This window comes from Mustela nivalis (genome assembly GCF_964662115.1).
Source record: "Mustela nivalis genome assembly, chromosome: 17".
NCBI classification, from domain to species: Eukaryota; Metazoa; Chordata; class Mammalia; order Carnivora; family Mustelidae; genus Mustela; species Mustela nivalis.
Window position 1 is genome coordinate 39,257,895 of NC_139036.1, and position 27,787 is coordinate 39,285,681.

The 27,787-nt window shown below is 50.6% G+C and overlaps 1 protein-coding gene and 1 long non-coding RNA gene across 6 annotated transcripts in view; one reads left to right on the forward strand and one right to left on the reverse strand.

Annotated features, from left to right (window-relative positions):
- LOC309850651 overlaps positions 1-26,232 on the forward strand; it is a 32,438-nt gene extending 6,206 nt beyond the window's left edge. For 2 of the 5 annotated variants that reach the window (XR_014304374.1, XR_014304375.1), the window contains 5 exons: positions 7,082-7,568; positions 8,871-8,992; positions 12,309-12,437; positions 15,574-15,770; positions 15,864-16,065. This is a non-coding gene — a long non-coding RNA (uncharacterized lncRNA). The other 3 variants (XR_014304373.1, XR_014304372.1, XR_014304376.1) reach the window with 3 other exon arrangements.
- SP2 (Sp2 transcription factor) lies at positions 500-24,883 on the reverse strand. The gene is made up of 7 exons (XM_082704761.1): positions 24,800-24,883; positions 11,815-11,891; positions 10,106-11,080; positions 4,784-5,096; positions 3,371-3,545; positions 2,953-3,146; positions 500-1,742 (listed from the first exon to the last, which is right to left on the reverse strand). The coding sequence occupies exons 1-7, from the start codon at positions 24,804-24,806 to the stop codon at positions 1,642-1,644; spliced, it is 1,842 nt and encodes a 613-aa protein (XP_082560887.1). The 5' UTR covers positions 24,807-24,883; the 3' UTR covers positions 500-1,641.
- Positions 26,233-27,787: the final 1,555 nt, after the last annotated feature.

Below are 27,787 nucleotides of genomic sequence, written 5' to 3' on the forward strand. Positions count from 1 at the left end.
CCCTGGGAATGGAACTGCCTTTCCTCCAGATTCTCCAGCCTCCTGGAGGTGACGAAGCCGAGGGTCCTCTGGCTCTCTCCACCCCACAGTTCTCGCTACCAGGTTTGGAGGCCGAAGCCTTCCTCCCAGGACCAGGGAGCTGAGCAGAGGAACTTACTTGCCCCAAAGGCAGGCAGTGCTGGGGCTTGGGTCTGCTGACAGAGCGGGTGCCTGCTTCCATTCCTGCAAAATGGGCTTGCAGAGCGAGAACGCAAGCACTGGGCCCTGCCCCCAGGTCCGATCCGGGTGCTCTAGGGGCTCGTGCCAATGCCTGGGGCCGGGGGGAGGTCCGTGTGGCTGCTGCCCTTTTTGGGCTGTGGCCTGCATCTGCTGAGGTCAGGAGGGCCAGGTCCTGCCTTGGTCCCCATGCGGATTGCTGGGGGAGGCCGGGGCTCCCTCTTCTGGAGTACCCCTCTCCAAGCTCTTCCAGGGGAGGGGTAAAGGAAGCTGCACTGCCAGGTTGCAGATTTTGCCTCAGGCAACTAAATTTATTAGCAAGAAAAAATTTTCGTCAGCCCAGTGCTGACCAACAAAGTACATCGTTAATAAAGGATAACAAATCTGTCACTTAATTCATAAAACATACCTCAAGCAGTTACAACTAAAAATAAAGTTGGATTTTTGTTTAATTTAAAAGCCTCAAAAATAACAAGCAATATGTTTTTAAACATGTAGTAGACACAATTGTCCATTATACAATATACACTGTACACAAGGAGGGCTGGGGCCGGCAGGGGTGGGATGAGGGGAGAGGGAAGAGGATCAGGAGGTGAAGGTGTTTTTATCTGAATCCAGATTCGAGTTGAAATGCTGTGTCATTTAGAAAAGAGAATTGCTAGAGTGAGAAAAAAATCCGTATGCTCTTCATTGCCCCCCAAACCCTAAACTGAAGCAGGCGTGGGGGAGGTGAGTAACGAGGACAGGAGGAAGGGAGCAATTAAATAAAACTTTAAAGCACACACAATACACAGTGTTCATCATCTGAAGTAGAGTATAAGGCAACGTTCTCCATAGAAAAAGAGGGCATCGGTGGGTAGCTTGACATTTTAAATAGAAAGTTGGAATGTGCTGGAGGAGAGCTGTGGCAGGGCTGGGTATGTGGAGTGGAGGCAGCCCCGTGAGCCTCTCCGGGGGAGGGGGAGTGCCAGTGGTGCCCTGGGTGCAGGGTCCCAGGGCATCCGAGGTGGTTGGCGGGGCTGGGGAGGGGTATGGGTGGAGAGAGAGAAAGAGAGAGAGACATGGCACAATGCGACTCCGGCAGTGTTGGGGGGAGACGATTGGGGGGCTCACTTTGCTCCTCGACGGAGTGAAATTCATGTTTTTCCTTTGGAAATAAGGGTTCCCACTCGTCCTGGTTTAGAACGTCTCATTGGGCATGGCCAACGTCCACGGTCTGGGCAGGCCGAGAGCTCGAGGTGAGAGGGGAGGGCCAGGGCGGAGCCAAGGGGCTTGAGAGGGAGGCGAGTGTGGGGCAGCGGAGCCCCTTCCTGGGGGGACAGTTGCAGAACAGAAGGGAGGGGCCCAGGGCAGCCCGGGGACCTCCTTTCCACCAGGGGCCCAGGCAGGACGCAGATAAGGGACTGAATCCCGGCTAGATTGGCCTTACAAGTTCTTCGTGACCAGGTGGGTCTTGTAATGCTTGGTGAGATGGTCACTTCTCATGAAGCGCTTCTGACACTGGGCACACTCGAAACGTTTGTCCCCTGGGAAGACAAGATGCACATCACTCAGAGCCCACATGCAGACGCAGTCCTAGCAGACAAGGGAGTGCGTGTGTGGTGTGAGGGGCACCCTGAAAAGCTGGCCTGGACACCCTATTCCACCCACCTCCTGCTTACGCAGCTGCTCCCTAGGGTCTACTCCCGCAAACCATTTGGCAGTTCTCATTTCTCTGTGCCCCTGAGTGACATCACTTCCGCATCTCCTTTGACGTCACTTTCCGCATCACCCCTCCTCCCCTGCCTGAAGCTGCTGGTCCCTGCACCTAGGGAAGGCTGTCATCTGCTTCCTTCTGATCTCCATCCCTGTGACTAATCCCAGCTCCCTGTCTTCCCCTCCTAGGAAAGCCCCATTCCTCGCTGACCTGCCAGCTGCTGTTCTGAGTGTTGACTCTTTGGCCCCTACAGGGCAGGGTGTGTGTGTGTGCAGATCGCATCCCCCCCATCGGCCAGGGGCTGTAGTTTTGGGTCGTGTGTCCCATCCCCATCCCCAGGACGGCAGTCCCAGGACAAGGGTCTGGGACTCTCGCTCTAGTAGTGGTTCTCAAAGTGTGTACTGGGGGCCGCCGGAGATACCGGCAGTGGTGTTTGGTGGGAGATGGACGAACATTTTTCTGTTTTATGGTCCTGTATTTATTTGCCAGTGCATTAAAACATATGACTATGGTATCAAGCCCGCGGGATCAAACACATGGCACTGGACACAGATGAGTAAAAATAGTGAAACAATATGTGGGAAATCATTTGGTAAATAACAGAGGAGACGCAGTGTGGAAAGTGACCAGGAGTGTGGACCTGGGAACCAGAAGGCCTGGGTTGAGCCCAGCTCCATCAGTTACTGGCTGGGTAGTGCGGCCACCTCTCTAGGCCTCAGTAGAATGGGTTCAATCAAAGAGCCCTCCCCACAGAGTCATTCTGAGGGTTAAATGAGTTCATGGGTTATAAGCACCGTACAATGCTGGCCCTCTACATTAGGGCTTGTTAAGTAACTATGCAGCGAAGTCGGGGACGCTGGGGCAGGTAAATGGCCTCTGCTTGGGAAACACTGCCATGGAGGGCTGGTTTGAAAGAATTTCCTGGGTCATCCTGGCCTCCCCTGAGAAGAGTCTGCAGGTCGTGCTCAGTGGGGCAGCCTGTCGGTAAGGCCAGGAGCTGGGGTGCTGCTGAGGGCAGCGAGGGGGTGCGGCTGGCTCACCTGTGTGTGTGCGGGCGTGCCGCTGCAGCTCGTCACTCCTGGTGAACCTCTTCCCACAGAAGAACCAGTTGCAGACAAAGGGCCGCTCGCCGGTGTGCAGGCGCACGTGGGCCCGCAGCAAGGATGTCTTCCGGAAAGTCTTGCCACAGTCGGGGATATGGCACACGTGTTTCTTCTTGCCCTGCTCTCCAGACCTGGGAATTGGGTTGAGGGGAGGGGCCGGAGGGAGTGGGAAGCCGAGAAAGGGAGGAGGTAGAAGATGGAGCCAGGACAGGACAGAGAACAGATGCAGAGGTCAGGTTCAAGGGCATGGGAAGGGTAAGGAGGATAGCCCCTTTCCATCTGTGTCCCAGAGGAGGGCTAGGGGAACAGGGCACATGCCACACTGGTGGTCTGGACTACCCCCCCCCCACGTTACCTCTTGTCTCCATCCTTGCAGTTGGGACACGTGCAGGCCATGCGGCGCCGCTTCTCCCCAGGCTGGGCCTCCCCGGCCAGGGCCTGCTCCATCTGCAGCTGGATCTGCGTGGGGCTCAGCCCGCTGATGGTCAGGTTGTTCCCGGAGACGTTCTGCACCGTCAGCTGCTGCTGCCCTGTGGGGTGGGGAGGGGGGTGTGGAGTTGAAGGTACAGAAGCCAGACACCCGTCTGCCCACGATAAAGGGCATCGTGGGGGCAACTCCTATTTCTGTGAGGCTCTACTGTGCCACATACAGTTTTCAAGGCTTCAGATATATTAACTTGCTTAACTTTCACAACTCTGTAAATCAGACACCATTATCCCTTGTTTACAGCTGAGGAACCTGAGGCTCAAACTTCTCAAGGTCAGAGCTAATCATTGGTAGGACTTGGATCTGAACCCAGGCGGTTGATGTCAGTCGGTGTCCCAAGTCACTACCCTGCCCGGGTGACTTCAGTGCGGAAAGCTCCTGTCTTGGCTTGGCTTGGAGTGTTTCTTCGGAAACTCCTCCAAGCTCAGGCCCTCTTCAGACACCAACTCTGCTCCCAGGAAGGTCTCCAGGGACTTCTGGTACTAAGAGTGAGAAACCAGGACAAAATCAAGTCCTCTCTGACTTGCATAAGGCCATTCTCAAGCAGGGGGAGTGTGACTGACCTAACACTGGTGTCTTTCGGAGTGGAGGCATCCCATGCCCCTAACCCAGACGCACAATGTGTAAGTGCACACACTTACACAATGTGTAGGTAAATGTATTTGTAAGGATGGAGAGAGGAGATGCGGAGAGCTCCCACTACCTTGAAAAGTGCTCTTTGCTCAGTTAAAGAACACCCAGTTAAAGCGCAAGGAACCATTTTTGCTCTGTAGCTACAATGTTCCCTTGCTTATGTGCAAGGCACTTTTGCACTGTAAATAATATCAAGTGTTACCACTGAACCGAAGTGCAGGACAAGCCATTCCCACTGCCAAACACTCCATCCTCTCCTTCTCACCTTAACTCAAGGCTGTCTCCTTCTAGAAGCCTTCTTTCAAGTTCCTTTACCTGGAACCTCCCCTGAACCTCTCTCTCGGGTCTGTACAAAACCAATCTGCATGGGCAGGTTAGCTGGAGAGCTTTCCTGAGTACATCTTACTTCCCCATTATACTCAAGACCTTCAGCTGTCAGGTGGGGCCAACGTGTGTCTTAAACAATCTCCCTGGGGTCCTTACAGTTGTAAGGACCAAGCAGACATACTCTTAAACTAGAAGGGGCCAGGCAAATGATGGGCAGTGTCCTCGCTATGGTGACTGGGAACCCCAGACTGGCCCAAAGTTCTCATGGGCAGGGCACACGAGCCAGCTGCCCACACCCTGGCTCAGGGGCCACCCCCTCACCGCCAGTGTTGGTGATGGTGACAGGCACGCCCTGGACCTGGACCCCGTTGATGTTGATGGTCTGCATGGCCTGGGCCGCTGCTGCTAGCTGTGCTGCATTCAGGCTGATAATGCTCCCAGCGGGGGCGATCTTTGGCAGGGGGCGCTCTTTCCGGAGAATTGCGGCAGAATGCTTTTTGCTGGTCCCGCTCAGATGGGGAGCACGGGATGCCGGGCTGCTACAGGTGGTGGCAGAGGTGGCTGCAGCTGTTGTCGGGGTGCTGTCCTGGACAAGGACTGTCTGCACCTCACCGGAAGGCGTACGGATGTAGACCTGGAAGGGCGGGAGCAAAAGGGTCAGCGCCCCAGGACAGACTGGGCCTCCCACTCCTCTGGTACCTTTGAATGCAGTGTCACCCCACCCCAGCATCACCCAAGAGAGAAGTGGGGGAGCCTCTCAGTCCACCCAAGTCTCTTCTGACTGCCCAGACCTACATTCATGCTGCTGATGGCATCCCTGTACTGAGGTAGCAAATGCTGACTGTTGACTGGAAACCAAACATTGAATTTACTTAGCATGGAAAGATACAATGCCAGCCCTCAGAATTAGAGAATTAGAAGGCAGTGAAATGGTAATGTCACAAAAGATGCACCGTGAATGACCACCAAATGAAAACAGCTCTTAGGAGGCACGATCAATGAGAAACAGTTGTCCTCCACCTCAGATTGGCATAGATGGAAAAAGAAAATATAATGCTCACTGCTGGTGAGACAGCAGGGAAACAGGCACTCACTCTTCCATCAGGAGCAGGAGTATGAGGTGGTCTGGGCTCGCTGGAGGGAAATTTGGGAATGTGTCTCAAAAGGCGTCAAGATATGCATGTTAGAGCCTGAATGGGACGAAGAGGGCTTTTGTGCGGCATTGATGACAGCGGCCGGGCATGAGTGGGTCGAGGACGTGTCCATGTGGGAGAGCTGAGATCCAGAAAGGAATATATTGAGGCCAAAGGAAGCAAGGTTTCTTACTGTCAGAGAAGAAGTATACAAATATGGAAAGGGAGAAGCTAGAATGAAGTGTGTGGCACTAGACAGGTATTAGAGATATTGTGGAAACTCGTGGGTTTCAATATTAAGAGAGAGCTATAAATGTGTGTATATGTAGGTGTACGTGTATGTGTCCACACCTGTATCCACCCACCCAGGCCTGTGTGTACATATATGTGCATGTGTATTTGTATTAGTTCTTGGCTGTGTCTGCTGAGAAGGGCTGGAAGCAGCAACACCCAAGGGGCAATGAGCTCGCCCAGCACTCAGGTCTTTGCTTCTAAATATCATGCTCCACTAAGAGGAACCAAGGCTCCTTGGAGAAAAGAGCTCATGCCAGGTCTGGGGGCAGAGAGAGTACAAGAAAAGCCTGGAACCCCTATGGTACAGCAAGTAAGAAGGTCCTCAAGAAAACAGGGGTAACAACGGGAAAAGGACACAAGAGCCAGCTTGAGGGGGCGCCCACTAGTGGGTCAAATGGGGATAACCTGAACATCAAAATCATAATACTATCGGATTACAACCCACAGAACAAAATGGAAACCTAACACTCCCTGTTCACCTAAATAAACAAATGGAGAAGAGAAAGACTTAAACGACTTTCATCCCACTCTCCAAGAAGAACGGTAGATCCCAGGGCTGGGGCTAATAGATACAAGGAGCGAAGCACTGACGCCTGCCACAACAGGGATGAACCTTGAAAACACTATTACTAAGTGAAAGAAGTCAGTTGCAGAAGATCACCTACTGTCAGGTTCCATTTAAATGAAATGTCCAGAATAGGCATATGCACAGAGACAAAAAAATGGATCCGTGGGTGCCAGGGGAGCTGGTGGGGGAAGGGGAAATGAGGAGGGACTACTAAAGGTACAGGGTCTCTTCTAGGGTGATGAAAATGTTCTCAAATTAGGCAGCAGGGATGGGTGTACAACTCTGTGAAGATACTAAAACCCACTGAGTTGTATACTTTAAAGGGGTAAATTTCATAGCATGTGAGTATCTCAAAGCTGATTTAACGAACAATGACAAAAAAAGGTGGGAGTAGGCCGGGGGATACAGAGGCCAACCTTGAAGCCCTCCAAATGGCTGAAGCCAGAACAATGTGAGCAACAAAATAAATAACATGGTCCTGGATTATAACCCAAGGTACAAAATAAATACACATGAGCCCCTGCTGCTATAAATAAATGACTAAAAAAGTAAAGTGAGCAAGGAAGAAAAAAACCTTCTCATGATAGAAGAATTCCAAGTAATATTACGCACTTTCTCTTTCAGGATGGAGAGTTCAATCCCCACCCCTGAAGATGGGACTTAGCAACACCCTTCCGAAGAACAGAGAAAGGGAAAAGTACAACTTTCAACGAAGATCAACCTGGCAAACACGGCCTTAACCAGCGCTGAAGGTTAACATCAGGGACAGGGTGTCACCAGGACATCGTGCATAGCACATGCCCCTCATGTAACGTGGGAGGGCCATTTCACCTCTGTAGCATACTTTCTGAAAGCCCATAACCCCGGAGTGGGGGAGAGTCTGTAGGATACTTGACCAATACACTGCACGACTGTCAAAATCATGGAAAACAAGGACCAAAAGCTATGACCTGAGGTAACTGGGGAGACATGCCCACTGAGTGCAATGTGATATGTGGACCAGGTCCTGGAACAGAAAGAGGACATAAATGGAAAAGCTGGTGACATCTAAATCAAGCATGGAGTAGGTTAACAGTCATGTGCCAATGTCAGCGTCTTCATTTTGACAAAGGTACCTGGTCACGCACGATTATTAACAATGGGGAAACCAAGAGAGAGGGGAAACACACGGTCTGCACTACCTTTGCCCCCTTTCTGTAAATACAAATTTCTTCTAAAACGAAATATTAACTTTAAGAAAATCTCTATCATAAGAGAAGATACTAAAACAAGTGGGAAAAAGTCTGATGAGGAATGGGATATTCACATCATGTCAAAGTACCTCCCTACAAAAAACTAGTTCATTACAAAGAAAAAAAGGTGCAGAAATCTGGTGAACATCACTTTGTCACCAGTACTGAGACAAACCGAAATCACGTACCCCTTTGGGTACAGTGAGAACGCAGTATCCTGTCTGCGATATTTCCGAAAAACAAAACAAGACAAACCAAAAAAACCACAACCCACATGTCATGAGGAAACCTCATATAACCTAAACTGAGGAACATATTCCAAATAACTGGCCTGTGGCCTTCAAAAGTGTCAAGGTTGTGCCCATCAAGTGAAGATTGGGAAACGAAAGACACTGGCATGTTTCATTGCCAGTTTCCTAGATCTGATGGTTGTACTGTTGTCACGGAGAACGTCCTTGCATGTAATGATGACACACGTTCTATAAAACATTTGCAAGTCACAGGGATTATGGTGGTAACTTACACTCAGATGATCCAGGAGCAAAGTTATTTGTTTAAAAAAAACAAAAACAAAAACAAAAAAAAAAACCCTGCTGTGATTTCGATTAGGGTTATTTTTAATTCCTGGGTCGTCTGGGACTGTGTTTCTCAGTTAAAAGCAAAGAAACAAAAGTCCTGTTATCCCTTAATGAGCAGATCAATCTCATCATGCCTTTTTTGCATATCACTGCTATTTTCTATGTATCTGAAGTTTTTGTCACTAGAACATTTTTTGTTCATAGTATAGAGCAGGGGTCAGCAGACTTTTTCTATAAAGGGCAAGCAGGAAATACTTTAATCTCTGCGGGTCACGATGAGGTCTCTGCCTTATAGTGCGAATGCAGTGCACACGCAGTGCACACGGGCATTCCCACGTCTGCATTCCAGTTTTGCTTTATTTACAAAGCAGAAGCGTGGGCCAGGTCTGACCTCAGACTGCCCATCTCTGATACAGAATATAATGCCTTTCCAAAACGTGCATAGGCTTTGTCCCACTCTGAGGAATTTAGTTAGCTGTAAGATTATTAACTGTAGTATCACTTGTGTGATATACAGCACTTCAGGATACTGGAAAGCTGTGGCATCTTTACGAAATAAGGTCATAGGTAAAACTTTCTGTGTATGTATGGTTATTTCCTTAGGAAGACCTGGGTTTAAGCCCTGCCTCCATCAATCTCAAGATGCGGGACCTCAGGGAAGGGAGGAGAGGTACCACCAAGGATATGCATGGAAGCCGCCATCACCTGAGTTCTTCATCTGTAAGGTAGGCCTGGAAATGGAACCTCATAGGAACTCTAGTAAGCAAATTAAACAATTTAAAGAAAATCACTTGGCAATACATAATATGCCAGGAGGGAGGAGGCATTCCAGGGCAGGCCTTAGATTTTCCTCCTCTGTGACTTCCTTGTCCACAGCTAATCTCATTTCCACCCAGAAGAGGACACAAGTCCACTGTCACTCACTGTGATGCTTCGGTTCTCTCTCCAAACAACTGGATTATAAATTCCTCAATGGCAGGAGCTATGTCCTTATATTTTAAAAGATCCTTAACAACAACCACCACCACCACTACCACCACCTTGTCCTCAACTTTAACTGTAGCGAGAAACAGTAAGTCAATGTAAAAAGTGGAAAAGAGCGTGGGGGTTAAAGTCAGAAATTTGGGATGAATCCTGGCTTTTGTCATCCGTGCCCCATAAGCTCTTGGATACTTCCTGAGTTCCAGGTTCTTCATCTGCAACACGGGCATCACCTCTGGCATTTACTAGGCATACACAAAGAATAAAACCACCTCACAGAGCCAAATAGGTTCTAGAGTAATCCAGCACCTTCATCTAAGCCCCCAATAAGAATATTCTTACTGAATTATTAACATCCCAGATGAATCTAGCGTTAAGTCTTCTTGCCATCAAGCTGGGCTGTGTCTTCCTATTTTTTTCCTTGCCATTAACAATGACCACAATTTGTCTCCTTTGTTTTCTTGCTTTAAATCAAATTTACAGTTCTGCCTGAGATTTGTTTCATTCTTGCTACCGTTCTGAGTCTGTAGTTCTATCGTAAAAAGCAGATTTTATTATTAAAATGTATATATCTGCCCCCACCCACCCTCCAAAAAAGACTTCCCCCCAAAAAGAAAAAGCGGACTGCAATACAGGTGTATGGGGACATCTCATCCAATTTCTAAGGATGAGCTGTCTAGAACCATCTGAACCAAAGAGACCCCGTATGTCGGCAGAAATGCCCCCTCACCGCCCACCCCAGACATCACAGACTCCCAGCACTCAGGTCAACCCGGATGCATCCGCAACCTGTTCCGAGCAAGCCCAGGGGGAACAGAGTGTGAGCGGGAGGCAGGCGCAGAGGGTGCGTGTGGTACCTGAGTAGGCGTGGACTCAGCCGCCTGGATCTGAAAGTTCTGGGAGGGCTTCTGGGGGACGGTGGGGAGGGTGGCAGATGCCGCCTGCACCACCCGCAGGGCCTGCTGGGGGATCTGCACCACCTGCTGCTGCTCCGCCTTGGGGGGCACCACCTGCACCTGCTGGACCACGGCTGGCTGGCCGCCCCCCGGGCTCTGAACAATGAGCAGGTTGTTTCCCGCCTGGATGATGTTGTCCGCAGTGGTCTCGATCAGCACCGTCTCCACCTGCTCGGCCACGGCCACGGGGGGCTGGGAGGCAGGGAGACTCTTCTTCCTGGCTTTCTTGTTAGTCTTAGACAATGGGGTGGGGGGGCTCTCCGTGAGGAGCTGAGTGGTGGCCCCGGAGTCGCTGGTGTTCACAAGGCTGTTGACGGGGAGGGTGAGCGTCACGTTGCCACCGCCACCTGTCAGCTTCACCACGTTGGCCCCACTCTGCACAGGGGCGGTGGTCGTACTCGACTTCTGGACGGGGGCTGGCTTGATGGGGACGGGCTTGTGACTGGATGGTGAGGGGGTGATGATGGCTTGGCTGGTGCCGGGGATGATCTGGATCTGGTTGCTGAGACCGGGCTGGACCTGGATGGTCTGGGAGTTGCTCGCCTGTATCTGCGGGACCGCCTGGTACTGGATATTGGCACTCGATCGGGTCCCTTTGTTGATCACAGAGGGGTTCTGGATAGCGAACACCAGTTGCCCCCCAGGGTAGGACGCACTCAGTTGTGACCCCTGAATCTGGAGGATGTTTCCTTTGGAGGACAAGATTCCAAAGCTATTCTTGCCAGGACTGAGAGGGAGAGGGGCAGGTTTGATGGGGACGAGTTTCCGTGGCGTGGGCTGGGGGGGAGCAGGAGGCGTCACTGCAGCTTCCACAGCTGGAGGGCCGATTTTGCTACATGTTGCAGCCAGCAGGGCTAGAGGAGATGGCTGGGAATCCTGCGGGAGAACAAGCAGAGGAGAGATGAGCCATGAACCTGCTGCCCAGCCACCCCCTCTGCCCTTCGCGGTCCTCTCCTCTCGGCAGGCTCTTCGCCACCTCTTTGGCAGGCACAGTGCCGCCATCATTCCCTTCCCTGCTGGCTCCTCTTTCTCTGAGGGAGAGAGGGTAGGCAATGTCTTTCTCAGGAAGAACTCTCCAGAAGGCTCCGTGACAGGGTGAATAAACACCCTTACCTCTCACCAGCCTTGTGTTTCAGGGGGTCATGGAATTATCCTCAGCTCTCAGGCAGAGGTCCGTTGGCCCATCACAGGGGTTAAGGGGCCCCGATTCCTCAGCTGAGGAAGGACTGAACGGGGATGGAGGGAAAGAGGATGGGACAGGTCACGGGAAGAATAAACACTTTGGTAAAGTGGGGAGGGCTGCTCTTTCGAGGTGACCAGGACAGAGCCTCTGGAGTGTAGGGACACAGCCTCTATTTCCCTTTTATGGTCAGTGGGTCTGGTGGAAGGAACCTTGAGTTTAATCCTGCTTTGCCCCTTGACTCAGCTGTGCCACTTCTGGTAAGTGGCCCTGGCTTCTCAGTTCAGAAACAGGAGACAACCAAGCCTTCCCGGCTCAGGGTGTCTACAGCAAGCCAGGACAGAGTTTCCAGCTGTGGTCTGCTGTCACCTTCAGTGAGTGCCTCGAGGCTGATGCCACCCCCAGCCCTCAGCGCCCGCTGCCCACTCACCTGGGTGGTGGAGGCGGCGGGCTGCAGGTAGTCACTGGGACTGACAGCGGCAGTGGCAGCCATGCTGGTCTGTGGATCTGTTGGAAGAAAAAACGGACTAATGCACACGATGCACCCACGGAACCCAGGCCCATTGGCCTCATATCCCCTCTGTGCCTCTCTCTGCTGCTGCTTCTCTGAGAGGTTAACCTTTCCTCACACCTCCCTACTCAGGGTGAGCAACCCTACATCTAGTTCAGTGGATGACCTCTGCCCTCCAATGACCTGTCCGACCCGGGCTGTGCGGGCAGCTGGTCCCGTCCCCAGCCATCACGAAGCCTGGGAGAGCGCAAACATCCCAGACTTTGCCAAGACCAGCTTCAGTGACCTAATGGAGCTGTCTCTGCGGGGTACTGCTGACTCTCTCTAGCTAGGCCGGAATCCTTATATGGTGGGCAGCAACTCCGCTTAATCCTCTAGTTCTAACCCCAGTTTCCTGCTCACTCCTGCTCTAGCCAGAAGCCAAGCCAGCCTGCGAAAGAAGCTGTCTCTCAGCCAGCATCCCTGACAAGGACACGCCTGCTCCATGGGGAAGTCTTAGGTACTATACGCTTGGCCTTCACCACAAAAGCCCCGCGGCCCAGGTAACGATCTTCAGCACATGGGTAACCACTTTAAGTGAATTTACGTAGGATAACAGGTACGGCCCCAAAAGGCTTCACCAAGACTAGAACTGCATATAATGAGAAGAATGAAAATAGAATAAATTCTATTTTTGTTAAATGTGTACATATTTCTAGATGTGAACATGGCAGGAAAAGTCTTTGAAAATGCTGAACTGCTAAAACCCATTATTCTGGGGGGGGTAGAATTCTGCTTGATTCAAAGAATTTTTTATCCTGGTTTTTCTGGATTTTCTCATTTTCCCACCATCAATATATTCTATTCTGCCTTTTTTTTTTTTTAATAAAGAAAAATAAACAATGTTGAGGAAGTAATGAAGGGAATCTCTACTCTGAACTTAAATCTGATTTAAGAGAAACAGAAGTAAAATGGAATTCCTGAGAATTTGGGGGAAGAATCAATGCCATCTTGTAGCTCATCAATCATCAGGCAGTGAGACTTGCATCCGAAACCTTTGGAAGGTAGCTTTCGGGAAGTACAGAAAACAAGGTTATTATTTCAGAGAAATAAACTGTGTGAGAAGCCAACGGGCAGCTCTAGACAAATCGTATAGGGAAGATCCTGAAATATGACAGACACTGATCCTTGGCAAATCCGAGAACTCATGAGCAAACAGCACACTACAATTCCTGGAGGAAACAGTGACGGTAAGGAATAAGTACAGGGCTGCCAAAGCGGAGTCAAGCTGTGTCTTGGGGTTTCGCGTAGGGGTTTCACATGGATGTCAAGGGGAAGGTACAGACTGTGGTCTTTATTTCAACAAAGCATCTAAATGAAATCTTCATAATATTCTTAAAAGAACATGAAGGGAAAAAACTGCAGGCAGGATGGTCTCATTTGGGGGCTAAGCCCAACGTGCCTCCCCCTAAAAGGGCTGAGATCTGTGCATCTTGAGGGATCTACTGCTGCCAGGGTAGCCAGGGCGTCTCAGACTGCGGGGGGGCATCCCAGGGCGAGGGTCTGCAGCTTCTCCTTGGAGCCGCGTGCTTTTTCTGCCAGAATGTTTTCTTTTTGTGTTATCACCATGATGGGCATCTTTTAAAAACGAACATCCGCTGGGTGACTGCTCTTTACCAAGCTTTGCGTGTTTTGGGGCCGGGGTGTGTGTGTTTGTGTGTGTGTGTGTGTTAACAACTGTACTGGTGCCAAGTGGCACCACTGACTGCGTGGGCTAATTAAGACAACTTAATTCTGCATGTTTAACTCATGCTATATTTGTGCAAAGTGAGGGAAGATGGCTCTCAAGAAGCGTGGCAGGAGTGTGCCGTTTGGCACAGGACACTGCAGGGTAGGCGTGCGAGAAACTCAAGCAGCCTGAGTGTCAAGTCGGCAGCGCTGATGCTGACAACAGTGATCCGGATTCATTCAAATGTCATCTGCCCAGAATGGGGCTGTTGCTGGGACTTTTCCTGGTTTCTCTGGTTGTGCTTTAATTTTATAGGAGCTGGGTCAATGAGCTGATAAACAGATTTGCATGCATAATTAAGTAAAGTTGCAGCATTATAATGGAAACGATCTAAGTTGACTCATAAATAGTTTTCCTTTAGAGCCATGGCATTCCAACCATTTAGACCAGGAACCACAGTTACAAAAACAGTTTACGTGAGGACCCAGTGTGCGCACACCCACACACTTCCCTGTCCTGGGCTCACACGGTGAGTCTCCTGAAATACAATCTGCCCTTACTATGTGTGATGGGCTTGGGTATTTTTCTACTCTACTTTGTTTTTTTAAATGCTGGTAGTGACTCACTCAATTGGTTCTGTGCCCTAGAGAATGGAAAATGTGGCTTTAGAGTAGCCGATCCACTACCCAAGCTTGGAAAACCAGGCGAAGACCAAGCAAAGTTCAACTCGCAGATGTCACAGAACAGAGAAGGATGATAAGAACACTGGCTGTCGGTATGAGGGTTCAGAGAGATCTTTAAAAACTAGTAGGTGCAGTGCTTTGGAGCACAAAGCTGTAGACCTAAATGAGAGTTGGGGCCGTGCCGTCATCTGTGGAGTGGCTGGGGCACCCCTCTCAGGCTGTGCCATCTACAGGACAGAGGGAACAGCACCCTCCTGGGATCCTGGCAGGCGTCAATAATTACTACAGAGGCAGCGAGCACACAGTGGTAATCACTAAATAGTGGTTTAAACTTTGAAGTTGAGTACATCCTGCACTTGGGGTAAAAAAAAAAAAAAAAACCTCGCATACATATAGGACGAAACAACAGAGCTTAATAGTGGTTCTGTGAAAAAGCCCCAGTGGGTTTGACTCAAAGCTAAACGCGAGACAAGAGAATCTAGATGTGGCTGCCAAAACTCTACTGCAATTTTGGGATTGCATTCCCAGAAAGTTCAATCATGGAGGAATAAAAAAATCGTCCTAGTGTGTTCTGCACATTTGGGTCACATCTGGAGTGTCAGGTTTCGTTCTGAGGGATATTTTGAAAGGGGCATTTTCAATTGGAGCTTGTTCAGAGGACAGCAGCAATGGTCTGCCAGGACTAGCGAGACCCACCAGGGCATTCATCCCATCCCTGGTTCAAAGACTTCGTGAAGGGTGGAGACGTCAAGAAGGCAGACTCTGAGGTGCCTGGCTGGCCCAGCAGATAGTGGGTGTGACTTCTGATCTCGGGGTTGTGAGTCTGAGCCCCATGTTGGATGCAGAGTCTGCTTTAAAAAGGCAGACTGCAGACTAACAGAAGAGAGAACTTTGAAAAAATGTCATCAGTTGCCTTTTGAGGTCATGTTCTCCCTTTTCTGGTATCGTTTAGACAGAGGCAGGATGTCTGTCTCTGCTGGAGATGGGAGGTCTAGATAGGGTGGGAAGCAGAGTTAAATGATCTTTAAGATTATTTTTTAATTCTCAGACCATGTTGCTGTTAAAAGCACAAGCTGAGTTAGTTGCGGCCAAGTCTGGGAAGGGAAGCCAGGGGCTCTCCCAGGAGGCGCCCCTGGACTCAGGTTCCCTTAGCTAAAATGGGGGACTGACCCTCCCGCAGATACCTTCCGCTAAGGAAACGGGCACAGAGCAGGGTGCAATGAAATGAAAACAGGCCTCATGGTTCTTACTCAACTCCCTTTCCCATTTTCCTCTCTCCCCCTATAGGCGTCCTTACCCTGGATTCAAAACAGTTTGGAGATGGGGCTGGGATCAGAGCAATTCTTCAGTTAGGAAGTTACAGCATAATTTACTGAAGCTAGCGGCCAGGACTGCTGGGGCTGACATTGTACCTTTTCTGTTTGGTTTCATTTTCCTCCCCAGCCGGCTCCTGAAATAACCCTCTAGCTCTCAAACCAATGTTTGTAAGTATCTCTCCGAGTGTCCCTCTGAGCTTTGCGGCCCCTGGGCTGTGGCTTGGGCAACCAAAGCAGAAACGGATCTCCCTGTCATTGCAGAATTATATCCGGGGATTAACCATGAAAGGGAAAAAAGCAGCATTTCCAGTTGGGTGTTTGAAAATGAAAAGTGGTTCAGAAGGAGCGTAGATACGTAACTGCAAGACTGTGATCAAAGGCACTTTGAACCTCATTAATTTGGAACTTTGTATTTAAACGTGTAATTTGGACATAAATTGTGCTTAAATTTGTCTTCGTACTATTCACAGTGAGGCTAACTAGTGTATGAAAACTGCAAAGGGACCCCTGGGCATCATCACGCAATTGTTTTATGCCACTTCTACCATTTTAACCGTTACCATATTTGCTTTTACCAGTTTACATCCGGTCCCTGAAACCTACATTTAGCAACATGGTAAGTGGGATTTACTGAGTATTCTTGAAAGAAAAACTGCACTCCTTTCAGAGCTCAGTCATTTGGACTTTTCATTAATTCAGAGTGGCTAAAACTTTCCCAACAATCCCTTGGCTGGTGAAGATTTACCGTGATTTATTACACAAGCAAGAATAGCTCTCTTTGGCTCCAAGGAAACTTCCAGGGGCATCAAGCAAGGCTTCCAGACTGGGGGTTTGGGGGTGGGGTCTAGGGTCTGATGGCACCACCCACCTTTCCTTCCCCCATACTGGAAGCCACTTTAGTTCCAATACCAGCAGAAAAGGCATCCTCTCCGCCGCCCCAAGCCTGTGGCTTTTTGTGGACAGATCATCCATCTCCACCACCATCCCCTCCAGCTACAGCCTGTTCTTCACTTCCCTCCCTGGCCAACTTGGTGGAGAAGCTGCCAGCATTTTACCGCTGCCCTCCTTCCTCGCTTGCTCATTTCCCAGAGCAGCGGCTCCTGCCGACCTGGCTCCTGCCCAGGTCACCAAGACCCAACAGACCCTATTTACCAGTTCTTGACCCTTTGACTATTTCCTCCTCAAAATTCCCACAGGCTTCTCCTACCTCTCCCGCCTCCTCTTCCCCTTGTGGGCTCGTCTTCCTTCTGCCATCCATCAATACTGCTGTTCCTCAACACCCCTCCTTCTCACCCAATACCCGTTCCACGAGTGACCATGCCCACTCCCAAGGCTTCAGGTACTATCCAGACTGACGACTCCCGGGTCTGTGTGTGACCCCAGTCTCCCGAGTGGCAATCAGGGACATCCAGCCCTCTGAGGGCTTCACGCTTAGATGCCACAGGACTGCCCCCACTGGGCCGCCACCTTGGCCCATTCTCTCCCATGCTTTCTCATCCCCAGCCTCCACAGGACTCTTCCAGATCCTTGCAGTTGGCATTTCTGCGGCTGTCCTTTCTTTTCTCTAACACCTACCCGCCCTTCGGGTCTCAGGCTGGTTTGTTCCCAGCTAAATTTTTTGAATTTTTGGAGAGCCCACTCGGAGGCACTTTGTCATTTACTCAGACTCCTGAGGGGAGGTTAAGCCCTCTGATAACCCCCACCCTTTAAATAATCACGGGTTTAAAGTCTATCCATGTTCACAGGAGGGTGCTCAGGGTGGGCCCGGCCAGTTTCCTGGCACTGCTGCATGGGTGCCCAGCACGCGACCCAGTGGCCGTTCAGCGCCGGCAGGTTGGATGAGCCTTTGGTTCAACCAGCCTCTCTCTGGTATTTCTAATCACAAGGAAACCTGAACGTCACCCTCACCGCCAGTGACTCATCAAGTCCTCATGACTCTACCTCCTAAATATAAACCTCTTTCCAATCCACTCACAGCTCTCCATCCCCTTCGCCATGACCCTGGCACTAACCACCTTCTGCTCGGCCTGGAATACGGCCCACTCACAACCCTTCAATATGGGTTCCCAGGCTCAGGCCTTGCCCACTGTAATCCAGCTTCCACTAGCAGTGTCAGAAGGAATCTTTAAAATGCAAATCCCATCCAGCCACTCCCCTGATTATACCCTTCAATAGCTTCCAGAAGATCTTATGATAAGTTTCTAAAGCCAAAACAATCTTGCCCTTCCCCCCCTCTACCTCTCCTTTATCTTGTGCTCTTCCAACTCTCCCCACAGGCACGTCAGTGTTTTCTATCTCTGGAACTGTAACATGCCCTCTCTCACTGGGAGCCCAAGTCTGCGCTCTCTCATTTACCTGGCCGTTTGCGGTCCTTAGAGCTTGGTTTATAACTCAGGTAAAACCCTTCCTGACCTCCTCCCTCCCAGCCCCCAAGTCTGGGTCAGGTGCCCCTGTTCTATGCCAGTGTTTAGGCCTCACAGCCCCCTTCACAGCCCCAGTCACAGAGCAGGGAGTGGTATCTGTCCTACAGATCTTCCCCTGGGCCGGCTGGGAGCACCAGTAACAGGAAGAGGCCTCAGGCAGGATGCTGAAGCCCTGGCCATCAGACTGGGGGCCATTCCAGTGGCCTTTACTTGGGAGCACTACTCCTGAGAGGCAGGGAATGAGAGAAGGGGTCCTAAGGAATACCACAATAGGCTTTAGGAAGTTCTCTTCCCTCTGGAGAGAACTCCAGTCAAACGCCATACCCAGACCTCAGGGGTACTGCCCCCCCCCTTTTTTTCCTTTGCCTCATGGGTTCCTACCATGGCTTTCTTGGCCATGCGCTATGGTATTTCCCCTGGAGGAATTTCACTCTGCACAAACAGCCCTTCTGCTGGCTATTTTGGTCAGCTCAGCTGGGCCGGAAGCCAACAGAAGAGTTTCTGAGCCCAGTCTCTCCCAGTTGCCTGGCCTGGAAGAATTCAGAGCCGGTAAGGGAAAAGCAAGCCGAGGCTGGTTTAAGAGAACAAAGTTGGAGCTCCAAAGGCGTTTCTAAATGAGCTAAGAGAACTGGCCTCCTGGAGGGAGCAGCGCTGGTAGTTAAAGACTTGAAAGTGCTGAGAAGCAAGTCTCCAGCATAATAACCACACAGAAGAGCTCAGTAAGGGTAAAAGGAACTTCACTGACTTCCAATTCTAGAGGACAGCTGTGAGTGGCCGCTTGCTAATGCCTCAGGCCAGAGAAGGAAGGTGGAAAAGATCTTGTCACCACCCAGACACCTCAGGAGCTGTAGTGTCTTCCCTGTGTTCAACTTTGACCCCAGCCTCAGTCCAGGACCCTTATGGGGGCCCACAATTTCGTTAAGAAGCTAAAATTCCCTACATCAGCTAAGTTCCATTATTTCTCTCCTTTGCAAGCAAAACCCCTTGCCAGTTACCCATAATTGCTGTCCCGAATTCTTCTGCCACTCCTGGAACTGCTCCAGGTTTCGCCACATAAACGGCTCATGCGACCAGTGGCCTCACGCTGTGAAGTCTAACAGTTAATTCTTGGGCCTCATTCTATGTGTTGAACGGACTGTGGACCCTTCTTTTTGAAACACTTTCTTCACTTGGCTTCTAGGACACACTTGCCAGGTTGGCCTCTCTAGCCATTTCTTCAAAGATTCCTTTGCTGGGTCCTCCTCTCCTCAAATCTAATTGGTTGCATGGCCCCAGGGTGCCATCTCAGCATTTACTTTTCTTCTGTCTACACCTGTTTCCTAGGTGATTTCATCTAGCTTCACAGCTTTAAAAAAAACCAACAATACACAGGTTCTATACAGTGATGACTTCCAAATTTGTACCTGCAGACTTGTAAATCCAACTGCCTACTGTCATCTCCACGTGGATATGTTAACAAGCATCTCAAATCTAACTAGCCCCTGATACTGTCCTAATTCTGTGTCTCCTTCAAACCTCCCCACGCGGCAGCTGGAATTCCGTCCTTCCAGCAGTTTGGTGCTAAAAACCCTGAAAGTCATCCCTGCCCCTTCTTTTTTTCCCCACTCACTACAACTGACAGTCAGCAGACCCTTTTGGTTCTACCTTCAAAATATATTCAGAATCTGACTGCTCTCGCCACCACCTCTTGTTATCACCCAGATTCAGGTCTTTGCATCATGTCTCCCCTGGTTAAGGGCAAAACCCTCCCAGCTAGGCTTCTGACCTTGTTCCCATCAGCCTATTCTCAACATGCAATCAGAATGAGACCCATCCACACGTCATGGTATTCTTCTGCTCAGAGCTCCCCCAACAGCATCCCCTCTTCCATTCAAAGTAAGAACCGAAGTCCCCACCATGACACATAACAGCCCTACGTGACCTGTCTCTTGTCACCCCTCTGACCTATCCCGTCACTTCCCTTCACTGCTTCAGCCACGTTTTTCTCCCTGTGGTTTCCCAGCATGCCAGGTCTGGCCCCTTCTCAGGGCCTTTGCACTTTCTCCTTCACCCTCTGCCGCCTACCCCGGACTGAGCATGGCTGACTCTCTCCCTTCCTTCGGCTTTTACTCACGTGTCACCTCCTCACTGAAACTTCCCCTGACCACCCTATGTAAATCGCTCCCTTTCACATTCTTCTGTCCTTTGTTCTTAGCACCTCCGTCATCTCACACCGAGCAGTTACTTACTTCGTGGCTCACTGAGATGTCGGCTTCCCAAAGCCAGGGATTTCCCTTTGCTTTACCCACTGATGTGTCCCTCCACCCGGCACACAGTCGGTGCTTAGTATATTCTCTTGGAATGGATTCATGAATGAAACCTCGAGGCTGCCGAGTGGGACAGCCTCAGTGGAGTTTAAGAACCACAGGAGAAAACCCACTGATGAGCGTGTCCTGGCACAAGGCTGGGATCCACCTGGCAGCTCAGCGCAGCTGACGCAGGCCCAGATGAAACTCTCCAGCTGCCAGTCACCTCACAAGGGGACAAGTGCCTGTGTGCAGACAAGCACCGGCCAGTCCTGCTCCTGGACAAATATCTCCAAGCCCACACCTCCTCACCACACACCAGGCACCACATTTCAATGATTCTTGCGATTAAAATACACGGCCCGGGCGGGGGGTGGGGGGGGTGTTCTTTTCCGAATGAGTTCAGATAATGAGAGCACCTGCTCTATGAAATCCTCTCCTCCAAACGTGACTGTCATTTGCTGGTTTGCATCCTGCCTGGGTCATACCCAGTGGTCCTAGAAGGGGCTCTGGAGAAGAGAGTGTGGGGACCCAGGGCAGTGAGGTCAGTGGTGGAAAGTCCACTCTGACAGAGCAGCCCCAGGAAATGGTACAAAGAATACTGACCTCACAACTGTCTTGGGGAAGGGGAAAAAAAAGAAAGCAAGATACAGTTTTTTCCTGCTAGAAGTGCATTCTGTACAAATACGTTTTCTCTGCTTTAGCACATTTATTTGAGTCACTCCTGAATTCATCCCGGGCGCGGACTGGTTCTGAGTTGAGTGCTGACTTCATTTCCCTGGGGAAGAGAGGGCTGCCTTACCATTTACTGTTCTGAAGGCTCAGAAAGGTTTCATTCTGTGTTCAGGCCAATCTGAGAAGACTTCGGTTAGACACGGACCAGGGGCAAAAATATTCCCCTTCCAATCCCATGGCCCTGCCTGCTGTCTCTGAGAAGCCACTTTGTGATTCCACTGAGCCTCAGAGGAGAGGTAACAAATACCCCGAAGAGGAAGTTCTAGGAAAAGGACATTTGGCAGGGTGCAGGCCAGTGCCTGCTGCTAGCTCCTGGGCTGCATCCACCCTAGGGCTGAGATGAAAGAGGCCACCTAACAGCCTAAAGCCTGGCATAACAACAAACCGGTATCTCAGAGCCCTCAGAATCAAAACACCAGTCATCCAAGCTACACCAAGGCACTGCGATGCAGTGAGGCTCCTGACCAGGTAGAGTACGCGATTCTGAGGCTGAAATAAACTGCAGCGAAGGGAATGAGGTGTCCAGAGGAAGCATTCAACCCGGGGGGGAGGGGTGCTGCCCACAGGCTCTTCCCATGACACAAACAGCCGTGACATCTCAGCACTACTCGGAGCGGTTCATGGGCGCAGACTGAGCGACCTCTAAACTGGGCACTCAGCCTCTTCCCTCTCTCTTGCTCCTGAGCAGAGCTCTCTCCCCAGAGCCCGCCAGCCCCGCCCTGATGAGCAGCACAGTAATCCCCCTGTGTCCGTGGAGGCCTGGGAGCACTCAGAAAGAGCACTCCCTACACACGTGGTTGACGCCGTGGCTTCCCACCAGCAGCAAGTGCAGGCTGCCTTGCTCCTGGGTTCTCTTTCCAGCATCCCGTGAGGCAACAGAAAAATCAGTTTTCCATTCTGGAATCCTGTCAACTAGAGCAAATCTACCAGTACTACCTAGAGGCATCTCTTCTAAGGCGATCTCTAATCCCTTTCCTACTTAGGCTGAAAATGCCTCTAAGTTGGTAATGTTGCATGTTTTTACCTTCTTAATTCATAGCAAAAAACAACCCAAAACATCAACAAATGCATTCCATCATGAGGTCCACTTTTCCTAGCTTAGGACTTACTAGAAGTTCCCTAATCCAGTTAAGTGACCCAAAGGAACAGATGTATCACCCAATAAACTCCTAAGAAAGTACTGGAGTTGCTCCAAATAGATTTCACTTCAAGCCTTCAGCCCTCAAGGTTTCAGCGGGACCACATGTAACGATTTAAACTCAGAAGTGATCATGTCTCTACACTTTCTAATATTCTATATGTGCTTTAAAGCAGTGTTTCTCTGTATCTTTCATTCTGTGGCCACTGCCCATCCCCTCCAAAATAATTACATTTTTCAATCCTTGGAAGCAAGGCTTCCAGTACGTGTGTAAACAGAGAATAGAGGGAGCGAAGATTAGTCAATAAAGGAAGATGCTACATGTCCATCATAGAAATGGGGTGACAAAGTCTAGAAGATTACTAAACTCAAGCGAACACCAGGCTCTACTGATTGGCAGCAACAAGTTTAGAATGTCTTCCTAAGGGCCCTGGATGGGCAATACTTGCTTAAAGCAGACTCGAATTATCACATGCCTACAGCAAAGGACAGTTCAGGCTAAAGGGAATCTCCAGCTTCTCCAGAGGGCTGCTACTAATCAACAGAAGGAGGAAGTTAAGGCCAAGATATCCAAATGAACCACCCTATCTGCTGTTTATGCCCTGAAGCTCCTTGACCCAGATAATTTGCCAAAATCTTTTCACAGCTTCCTCTCTCCTCTGACAGGCCTCCAGAGGCCGAAACTAATAGAAAGACCAACCAACCAACCAAGCAAGCAACCTGGCCAGTCCCATGTGCTGTCAACACTGATGCAAACTCTTCCTCCAGGGGCCAGTTCTCCCTACTGGGCAGTCAGCTGAGGATCTGATTATGAACTAACTCCACTTGGGTCTCCTTGGCAAAGACTGTCTTTAGCTCAGGGGGTTCATAAATTTATGTCAGACCAGCTTTTTTTTTTTTTTTTCTTGTTGCTGCTTTCAAATGAAGAGGTTAAGCCTCTGTACAACCAAGTGGAAGAACCAGAATTAGAAAACTTACCAATCGCCCCAGCCAATGAGAATCCATTTCCAACAGGTACTAATGCCTGTTAGAAGCCACTGGAACATTGACATCATCAGCCCAACTGCTAGGTTGTCTGACAGATTCACCCCCTTCATCACACACAAGAATTTAAAACAAGACACTGCAGTTACATTCATTATTGCAGACAACACGTATCTTTGTGTAATTAATCAAAATGACTTCTACAGTGTGGACTCTACCACTATTCCTCTAACAGCCTCTCTGTGAACTGACCAACACCCTAAACTTTGTAGCCCTAAAAATCTTACCCCAAACACCAACTCAACACCAATCCTTCATTATGATACTGAATGCCTTCTGGGTTAGAGCATGCAAGTTTTAGATAGTGCATGCTAGTGTACCTTAAAACACTCATCACTTGTAAATCATCCCTTAAAATCAGTGTAATGGGGGACCATGAGCCAATTCATTGCTTAAAGCAGCTCTCTAGCTCCTCCCTCCTTTTCTCTAGGAATCAACAAGGGAACAAGAAGTAAATTCAAGAAAAACAAACTTTGGGAGAATGTGCACTGAGAAAAGCCAGAGGGAGTCCCTCTAGACCAAGTTAATTGAGAAACAAACATGAGGATATACTGGAATAAAAAACAAGGAATGCACTGAAGACAGGCTTCTCAATTGCCCAGAAAAGACAACAGTTCTTTTTGAACTAATTAGAAAGCCACTGGGAACATAAGCCAAGAAGCAGGATAGGAGGCTGAAAACCAATAAGTCAGCAATGGGGATGGAGGTAGGGTGGAGGAAGAAAGTAAGTATCTGTTTTATTTTATTTCTTTTGTCATCCCTTAGGTTTGCACCTGGCTTTTGGAAATCAGCAGTACCCCCCAACGGAGCATCAGCTAACAAGCTGGGAACTCTTTGTCAACAAGTTCTTAAACGGCCCACAATTAGGCTAAGAGCTTGCATGATTCTTGCTGGTGCTCAAAGACCCAAGTAAAAACATTAAACGGAGGTTTCTGCCCACTCCGCAATCTAAGGCGAGAAGTCATCCGTCCTAGGGGGTGCTCTCGTGTCCTGACACCATTTCTCTATTGGTGCATCGGGAACCAGGTTGGGTTCTATGCCCAGGAGTGCCCATGTGGTTGGCGCCATCTGCATTTCAAGCATTTCCTTGCCTCTCTCTGCACTCGGAAGGGCCCTAATCGCTGGCGGGCACCCGGAGTCAGAGTGCAGAAGGGTCCCCCCAACACACGGCAAGGACTACGAGCGTCCGCCACCTCCTCGGGGCGGACCCAGGCTACGTCCACGGGCCGGGCAGCACTGAGGCGGGTCGGCAACCGGGAGGAGGGGATGCCAGGCCCGCCCGGTTGCCCGCACCTCTCGCCAGCCCCCGGAAGCGCCACCCTCCCGCCCAGCGGGCTCCGAGGGGGCGGGGAGTCGAACGCCCCCTTCCGGGTGCCTCCGCCCGGCTGGCCAGCCCCGCTCCTCCTCCGGGCGGGAATCCTCCCTCCCCCGCCCCTCCCGGAGCCGGGCCCCGGCGCCAGGCCCGGCCCCAGGGGGGAACCCCCAGCCCCGGCTCCCCGTCCCTGCGGCCTCTGCCCGTCTTCCCGACCCTTGGGGGCCGGGAAGACCCCGCCGGCAGCGGCCAGGACCCACCGCTCATTACGACATCTTCCTCCCTGGCCTCCGCCGCCTCCGCCGCCACCGAGAGCCTGACACCGCCCGCCCAGCACCCGCCAATCCCGGAGCCCGCCACCGCCCGAGCGACGGCAGCCTTCGCCAATAAGAATTCAGTACATTGGGGACCGACAGCACCAATAACCAATCAAAGAGGGGCGTCTAGAGCGACGTTGGTTTAGCCAATCGACCCGTGAAATGTCACTGATGGACGGTAGAAGGCACTAACCGGAAACCTACTGAAAAGTGAACGACATGTTCGCCAGCCAATTGGCGGGAGGCAAAGTCCCGCCCACCAGGTGGTTGATGGACAGCAACAGGAAGCTAGATGAGGAGGGGCTTAGCCGAGGAGTGGTTTTGTATTGGTCGTGGTTGACCTTCCACCCACCTCGAACCCAAAAAATGAGTGATAGATCTCCCCTAAAGCCAATCAGAAGTCCTTAGGGTGAGGCCCAGAAATGCCCTATAAATAGTACATACGCTATAGCTCAGTTCAGTGTCCCCCTTGGTATGGCAGGGGCCTGCTGCGCTTCGGCGGCTCAAGCCCGGTACCTGGTGAGTGGAAAGCCACCAGTCCTTTATTTAGTCCCTCGCCTTTCAGCGCCTCGGCGGAGGGAACTGAACCCCAGGCGACGTCGTGCGGGCCGGCATCGGAGTCCAATAATAGCGGGAGTTGGTGCTACGTGACACTTCTGAGACGAAGGATTATTTCGCCGTCCTGGTTATCCTCACCTGATCCTGCAGCGACCCGCCCCCCACAACGGGCTGTCCCCCCAAATCTCCTAAAGCTTTTAGAAGGGAGATTCCCGGGGCTGCCTCTGACCATCCGATTCTGTGCGCCTGGGGCAGGAATCTGCTCTGGGACCAGCGCCTCGGGTGGACTGAATTGGTCCCATTCCACTTAACGCCCTTGAACGAGGTGCTGTGTGAGGACACGCAGCGCTCGGACGGCGCTGCCGGGCATCATCTGGAAGGAATGCACTCAGGCTTCAGACCAGACTGGGTTCGAAATTGACACCTGCCGGAGGGGCAGGGTGCTGAAACTCCCCGCGCCTTCCGTCCTCATCCGTACAGTGAGGCTCATCGCACCTACACCTCAGAGCAGCGGCTTCTCTCTCTCTCTCTCTCAAATCATAAGCCACAGCGAGAAATACATTGAATCCTGATACAGTACACTTACACTCCTGCGAGAATGTATAACAAAGTTTCCGCAAACAATACTAAACCTTCCTACCGGTGGTACGCTGATATTTTCTATCCTGTTATTCTTCCTTCCTCCCTCCCTCCCTTTCTGCCTGCCCGCTTTTTCTTGATCATGACCAGCAGTTTGAAAAACGCTGTCTTAAAGGGTTGGAGTGATAGAATATAGAGCCAATGCCCTGTACATGGGGCTTGGTGAATAAATGCTAATATTCTCTTCCAGTCTACTCCTCCCAGCCTTAGCCTTTGAAAAACAAGGCTCTAGAAGCTATCACTCCTCTACTTAAAATCCTTCATTGGTTCCCCTATGCCTTTGTTTTTAAAAGAGTTTTATTCATTTATTGAGAGAGAGAGAGGCAGAGATACTGAGAGAGAGAGAGCACAAGCAGAGAGGAGAGGGAGAAACAGACACACTGCTGAGCAGGGAGCCATCCCTGGGGCTCAATCCTGAACCCTAGAATCATGACCTGAGCGGAATGCAGATGCTTAACCCACTGAGCCACCCAGGCGCCCCTCCCTATGCCTTTCTAGATAAAAAGCCCAAACTCCTTTCTGGGAGGCAAACTAAATCTTTCACACTCATTTTTGGATCTTTCCTCCCCCTCCCTATTACTCCCTTTCTACAAATCCTATCCTTTTGCCTCAAGAAAAATTCCACATTTCTTCAACACTTCTTCTCTTTCCCTTCCTACTTTATCTTTCCTTTTCCTGGTAAACTCCTATGCATCCTTCAAGACCCTGCTCAAAGTCTGAGCACCTAACTCCTGCTGAGCCATAGCAGAGGGCTTCACTCGCTAACCCTGCACTTCCGCCTTCACTTCTGACTTCCCTGCTGCACTGTGTGCTGCAGTGGGTTTGAAGCCTGTATAAGAGGACTGGCAGGAAATGTATGTGGAGTTAAAGAATGAATATTTGCTTACAATTACATCTACCTAGGACTTGTTTATGTAGACCATACAGTGTGTTCCCATGTCATTTTTCAAGTTAAGATTGCTTCACTGTCAGGCCAAGGACTCCACCCCCGTTCAGTGACTCAGCTATGTTAGGGTGCAGGGAGTTTGGGGGGGGTGAGGTTGAATATCCTGCTGGGCCACTGCCAAACCTTTTGTGGGACGAAAGCTGGGGCAGCTGTGCTTCTCACCCCAGAGGCCCCATCATGAAGACAGCAGAAGTGGGTGGGGGGAGGGTACAAAAACAGGAGAACTTGGCAGCCGTTTTGAGTTACTTGAATTGTTCTTCCCTTTTAAAGACCGCCATTGCCTTGTGTTCTTTCTTTCTAGGCTCTCTTCCTCCTTTCTTACCAGAGGCACAGCTGAGGAAGGGGGCACTTTCTAAGGACAGAAACCCCCTTTTACTTTTGTCAGGATCGTCAAGAGTCTTTGAGCCTCACTTACAACCCCCTAAAACCACCATACATCTTCTCTTCCCACCGGTCGCTGCTTTGAAGATGGCGCCCGTCCTCATGAGCGGAAGGAGGTCTGGCAGGCGGCCTCCAATGTCCACTTCCTCCCTAGCTGCACTTCCGACTCACTTGAGAGCTAGTCATAAATTCTGAAGTCCAGGACCCATTCCAGATGGAGAAAATCAGAATCTCCAGGGGGTGAAACCCCAGTGACCATATGGAGTAGTTAGTTCCTCAGGTGACTCCAGTAGGCAGCCAATGTCTCCGCAGCCCAAAGCCATCTTTCCACTGTGGGCGCCCAAGTGAAAAATTATGAACAGTGTCACCTCACCCCTCCTTCACTTCTCTGTCCTCCCCTACCCCAG